General features: G+C 39.8%; 1 protein-coding gene across 1 annotated transcript; it reads left to right on the top strand.

Moving 5' to 3' along the window:
• Window positions 1-2,106: 2,106 nt before the first annotated feature.
• On the top strand, window positions 2,107-6,016 carry LOC113019071 (nuclear factor 7, ovary-like). Its single transcript, XM_026162570.2, has one exon. The coding sequence runs from the start codon at window positions 4,229-4,231 to the stop codon at window positions 5,609-5,611; it is 1,383 nt and encodes a 460-aa protein (XP_026018355.2). The 5' UTR covers window positions 2,107-4,228; the 3' UTR covers window positions 5,612-6,016.

Genomic DNA, 6,016 nt, shown 5'->3' with positions numbered 1-6,016 from the left:
TGCTAGCCTTCAAAGTAAACATCTGGAAATGGATCAAAAGTATTGCTTAGCAGAGAGGTCAAGGTCTTAAAGATACAATCAGAGCTCAGCTGTACACACAGAGACATCTTTTTAAGAAAAAATCAACAGCAGTGTGAGTTTACAATCCCAATATTGTCAACAAATTAATAAATAAATGCTTTATAGTTTACAGTGGGTAGAAATAAAAACACTTTGCTGCTACCTCTTTGAGATATATATTAAGCTACTTCAGTAAATCACATTATCACATAAAAATATCAGGACTTTGTTCTATTTTTGAACAGTCTCGGCTTTATGAGCAAGCGATTGAGAGTAACAATAAGAAATAGAGAGATGCTGTGGCTGCAGATTTGGGCCAAAAGACTTTGTTGTGTTTGCTTCAGGAGTGACAGATGGGTGAAGTTTACTGTGTTTTAGTACTTGGAGTGGACAAACAGCCCATAAAGTCCATCACTGATAAACTCCATCCGCTTTACTCCCCAAGCAAAGTGAGATAAACAACCCCCTCAAACCCAATTTAAACCCCAGTACTGGGGGCTGTACAGGCAGCTTATAAAGACACAGAGATGATAATTAGAGAGACCTAGAGAAAGAGAGACAGACAGAGATATTGGAATTATTCTATTTTTGTTATTCCTCGTTGAAAAATACATATTTAAAGGAATATTCCATGTATGTATTGAATAACCCCTGTTTTCTTGCCCCATCCAATGGTGTAATCTGTTGCTGCGAGGTGGCGTCTCACACAAACGCTTCCTTCTGCAGCTCTGCAATGCCAATGTGATGAAATTATTATTATATCATTATAAATAAATTATTTTTCTTGCTTAAAAAAAAACTGTGTTGTTTGTATGCTTTCCCTCCTGCTGTAGTAGCTTTCAAGGTTACACTCTCATATCTCTGAGCTGTGTCTGCTGGAGCACCAGCTCTTCTGTTAATTGGTTGTTTCTGTCTACACAGAGAAGCACCGCACGGGAAATAGAGCCTTCTGATCCAAAGTTTAATCATTAGCTACTTATATAGGGTATTTAATTACTATGTGTGTTTATGAAGCAGAAGCTGTTTTAGGGAGAAAATAACGTTCTTACATAACAGGACACTTTTAATTATATTAAAACAGACTGGATTTTGCTTCTTACTGATTTAGAAACCCATAAACTTGATTTGACTTCTATACCTTTAAAAATATCTAAATGTTAATAGGTAATCATTATCATTAAGGCCTTGGTTGTGCCTTTATTTTCCCCATATTCTGCTCATTGTGTATATATTGGCAAATACAATATGGATGGCCAAGGAAAAGGAAGGCATGAAGTACCTCTATATACCTGCACATCATGAAAATACAGTATTAAATGGTAAACTGGTAAAAAAGTATGGAGTTCCTCGGGGTTCTTTGCTAAGGCCGAAACGTTACGAGGCAGGATTCTAAAAATACTACATTTATGGCTTTGCAAATGATTTCCAACTTCATAGTCTGATGACAAAAATCAGTTGGTTTATGATACTGTGAAAGGCCTCAAAATACTAATTAATTAATGCTACTTTTTTAAAAGCTACATTTGACTGCTCCTTTGTCAACCTAGCATGTAGCTCCACATGTTTGTCAGATTGCGCATCCTGATGTGACACCAAAAAGAATTGCTCTCCGGTTGTCATAAAACCAAAGGAAAATAAACCTAAACTCCAACTTCTTATCCCAGATGACATTTCCTTGTCCTCTGTGCTAATAGGAAAAACCTCATAGTCATGCTCAACTACATCTCTAGGCTTGCCTTCTATTAAATTTTTATATTGACAAAATTAAAAACATCCTGTCCTGGAGTGATACTAAAAAAGAAATCAATAGATTTGTTACTTCTACATTGATTATTGTCAGGAGGAATGCAGCTAACAGTGCATCATGATTTTATAGAGAAAAAGTATCTAACTATTTAAAGTATTCAATAAATAAAAAAAACTGCCATCTTGTTGCTGCCTAAGTCTTCCTTTAACATTTAGGTTAGCTTAGGTTACAGACACCGAATCCACTGAAGTGTAGGAAAGCATTAAATGAAAGTTTTCATCATCTAGTAAAGCCATTTTGATTTTCAGCCTCTTTGGGTAGATCTGACCAGAAAAGAAGGCCAGAATTTAATTAGTCTTTACAAAACACGTGTAAGAAAGTAGTGACAATAACAAAAGTCTACATGTTAACATCAGACAGAGCTTTCCGCCTTTTGGTTTCATAACAACTGATTAAAATCAAACTGATAAATCCTGTTGGATCCTAGAGAAAAAAGAGCAACAGCAAATTAATTGTGATTAATTGTCTGTTGATGAAAAGGAAAAAACCCTTAACACTCTTTAATATGTTGATCAAAGATTTGTAATCTTTGAAGTTGATTTGGAGGATTTTTGACTGACTCCTTCCTTTGACATGTAAATCCCGATCAGCGCCTCGGATGCTTTTTGGTTCAGCACGAAGGTTTGTAGCCTGGGGTGAGTCTTAACTTGAGTTTCCATCGAGGATGTGAAAGCAGTTGTAGCTGCAGGTTGTTTTCATAATTAGCTCCACTACGAGAGGCAGTGTTCACTCCAAAGGCAATCTTGCCTAATTACTTTCCTCTGCCGCTGATATTGCTATCTTTGTAAGAACCAATTAGAGTCTAAACATTGCATGGGCATTTCCTTTATGGTCCAGGAGCTTTATGACTCGTTTAAAGGATTAAAACTAAGACCAGTAGCTGACATTAGTTGTCTTAAGAAAAGTACAAGTTTCTGTGCAGATTCAAATGGGCCGTCACGGCTAGTTCATACCGATGAAAACTTCACAGCAACCTTCCAATTTAGGCACACACTCCCCATCGTAGCACTGCTGTTTACTTGTTGTAGTCTAGAGCCATCTAGTGGTTAAACCAGATAAGTGCAGTCTACAGTTCTGAGCTGCCCCAGTGTTTCGAGCTCAGATTTAAAGAATAAAGTAGCAAAAATGTAATTCTTTCTTTGTAAATGTAATTAAATTTTATTATTAAATTTATTATTAATTGTATTTAAAATAAATCAATGGAGTTGTATATCAGTACATTTATACATAAAAATATACATCGTATATACATAAACATACAATTTACAAACATACATTTGTACATTTTTTGTGTTGAAATGTTACTGAGATTCATTTTATGTAACTGATTTATTGTTTTCTTTAAATGAAATCATTAATGATACGTTTTAGGTTCACGTTCTTTGCATGAAAACTTTTGCATGAAAGTGATCACATCTGGAGACAAGCAGCAACAACCAAGAACATAAATCTCTTTTAGGATGAAGACTGGGTTTAAGGTTGGGCTAATAAATGAATGGAAGTCCTGTGTGTTAAGCTGGCATGGTAAAGTGATTACTCATAACAGTGTACTCGAACCTGATTGCATCCCCCCTCTGCTCTGCCTTGTGTGGCCACTTTCTGCACACACATACACACACACCAGTAAAAGGGGAAAAGAGGGACATCAACATGACAGCTCAAAAAAATAAACAAGTCCACAAAAACACATGAGCCCTTGGTCTGGGGACCCAGGCCCATGACAGTGTGAATGCATTACGCTCTCGCTGCTGGGGAACCTAACAAATAACCAGAACAAAGACTAAAATAGAGCATGTCAAACAGCTGCACCGCTGAGGGACCTGTGCGACTACTGTGACCTGTTTTACAGTTGCTGGCAGGTAAACAACTGATCTCTGGAATGAAACACGTTCTCGTTTATGTGTGATGTAGCGGCTATAAGTTTTAGAAAAGTTTTCATTTTGTGACCTGTCCAACTGAAATGGAGGAAAACCTGTTTTACAGCTTTTTAGCAAATGGCAGGATGACATTTGACATCTGGAATGAAGCATTACAAGTGAAGCAACATTTTTCTCCTTATCTAACTTGCGTGAAGCAAACTAGGAAACCGATTGTTCTTCTTCCTCAGCAAAAAGAGACGCACAGAGGACTAAGTATGGACCGAACTAGCAGCTTCCTCTGATCTGAGTGAGTCCAGCTACAGGAGAGGAAAGTGGAAAACTCCAACACTGCTGCCTCGAACTGCTGACGCTCCACACACTGAATTTGAGTTTGACCAAAAACACGACTCAAAGGAAGTTTCAGTGAAGTTCGCAGAGGAGGGAGGGAGCCGGGACTGACTGTACTTCCTGTCTGCTGTTTTCAGCTTCACTCACAGACTTCATGGCTTCCAGATCAGAGGAGGATCTCTGCTGTTCAGTCTGTCAGGAGGTCTTCAGAGATCCTGTTCTTCTGTCATGCAGCCACAGCTTCTGTAAAGACTGTCTGAAGAGATGGTGGAGAGAGAGACCAATACATGAGTGTCCATTTTGTAAGAAAATATCAGTGTATGATCCTCCTTTAAACCGAGCTTTAAAGAACCTGTGTGAGTCATTCTTACAGGAGAGAGTTCGGAGAGCTTCAGAGGCTCTCTGCAGTCTGCACTCTGAGAAACTCAAACTCTTCTGTCTGGACCATCAGCAGCCAGTGTGTGTCGTCTGCAGAGACTCGGAAAAACACACCAACCACAGATTCAGACCCATTGATGAAGCTGCACGACAACACAAGAAAGAACTTCAGGAAACTTTGGAGCCCTTAAAGAAGAAATTAAAGGTTTGTGAAGAAGTTCAAGTGAAGTTTGATCAAACAGCAGAACACATTAAGGTCCAGGCCCGACACACAGAGAGGCAGATTAAGGAGAAGTTTAAGAAGCTTCACCTGTTTCTAGCAGAGGAAGAGGAGGCCAGGCTGGATGCACTGAGGGAGGAAGAGGAGCAGAAGAGTGGGATGATGAAGGAGAAGATGGAGGCTCTGAGCAGAGACATAGCAGCTCTTTCAGACACAATCAGAGCCACAGAGGAGGAGCTGAGAGCTGAAGACATCTCATTCCTGTGCAGCTACAAGACTGCAGTGGAAAGAGTCCAGCGCTGCCCCCTGCTGGATGATCCACAGCTACCCTCAGGAGCTCTGATAGACCAGGCCAAACACCTGGGCAACCTGACCTTCAGCATCTGGATCAACATGAAGGACGTGGTCTCCTACACTCCTATCATTCTGGACCCAAACACTGCTCATCCAGAACTCATCCTGTGTGAAGATGTGACCAGTGTGAGACGAGAAGGAGAGAGGCAGCAGCTTCCCGATAATCCAGAGAGGTTTGATTACTCCTGCTCTGTCCTTGGCTCGGAGGGCTTTAACTCAGGGACTCACAGCTGGGATGTTGAGGTTGGAGAGAGTACAGGGTGGATACTGGGTGTGTCAGAAGAGTCTGTGGAGAGGAAGGGAGACATAGACTCTGGATTATGGATAATTTGGTTCTATCGAGGTGAATACTCAGCATCGTCTCCATCAGCAGAGACGGTTCTCTCAGTAGAAAAGAAGCCCCAGAGGATCAGAGTGAATCTGGACTGGAGCAGAGGAAAGCTGTCGTTCTCTGATCCTGATACTAGCACACACATACACACCTTCACACACACTTTCAGTCAAAGGATTTTTCCATATTTTGAAACTGTGGCTGGTAAAGTGAAGGTGGGTCCGATGAAGGTGTCAGTGGAGCAGATGAGTTGAGGATGATGAGATTTCTAATGTTGTTTCCTGTCAGTGATTCGAAGCTGTTAAACTGCAGCTGTCCTCCTGCTGCCTCGTTGTTCCAAAGCTCTTTGTTTCACTGTTTCTTTCTGTTTCTGCTGTCCACCTTTTCACATGGGAAATCATTTCACTGCTTCTCACTGAATGACTCCCCAAACTCGATTTGAAATTCTATCAGATCTCTAATCATTACAAGTGATTCAAGTTTCTATTTGATGTGTGTAAATAAATGGAGATGATTTAGTTTGGACTGACATGTGTTGATTGGGTGGAGCAGTTTGTTGTTGTCTTCTTGTCTGTTTATGACAACAATAAATATATTGTTGAAATAATGAATCATGTTTAAAAATCAAACTGCTGTAATAAAACAAACTAGTTGTGTAA

The sequence above is a fragment of the Astatotilapia calliptera genome, chromosome 3, assembly GCF_964374335.1.
Source record: "Astatotilapia calliptera chromosome 3, fAstCal68.1, whole genome shotgun sequence".
NCBI classification, from domain to species: Eukaryota; Metazoa; Chordata; class Actinopteri; order Cichliformes; family Cichlidae; genus Astatotilapia; species Astatotilapia calliptera.
The sequence above is the reverse complement of the archived record's forward strand: the minus strand, read 5'-3'. Positions and strand labels throughout refer to the sequence as shown.

Coding starts and splice junctions, on each gene's coding strand:
- LOC113019071 (XM_026162570.2), top strand. CDS start 4,229: ATGGCTTCCAGATCAGAGGAGGATCTCTGCTGTTCAGTCTGTCAGGAG.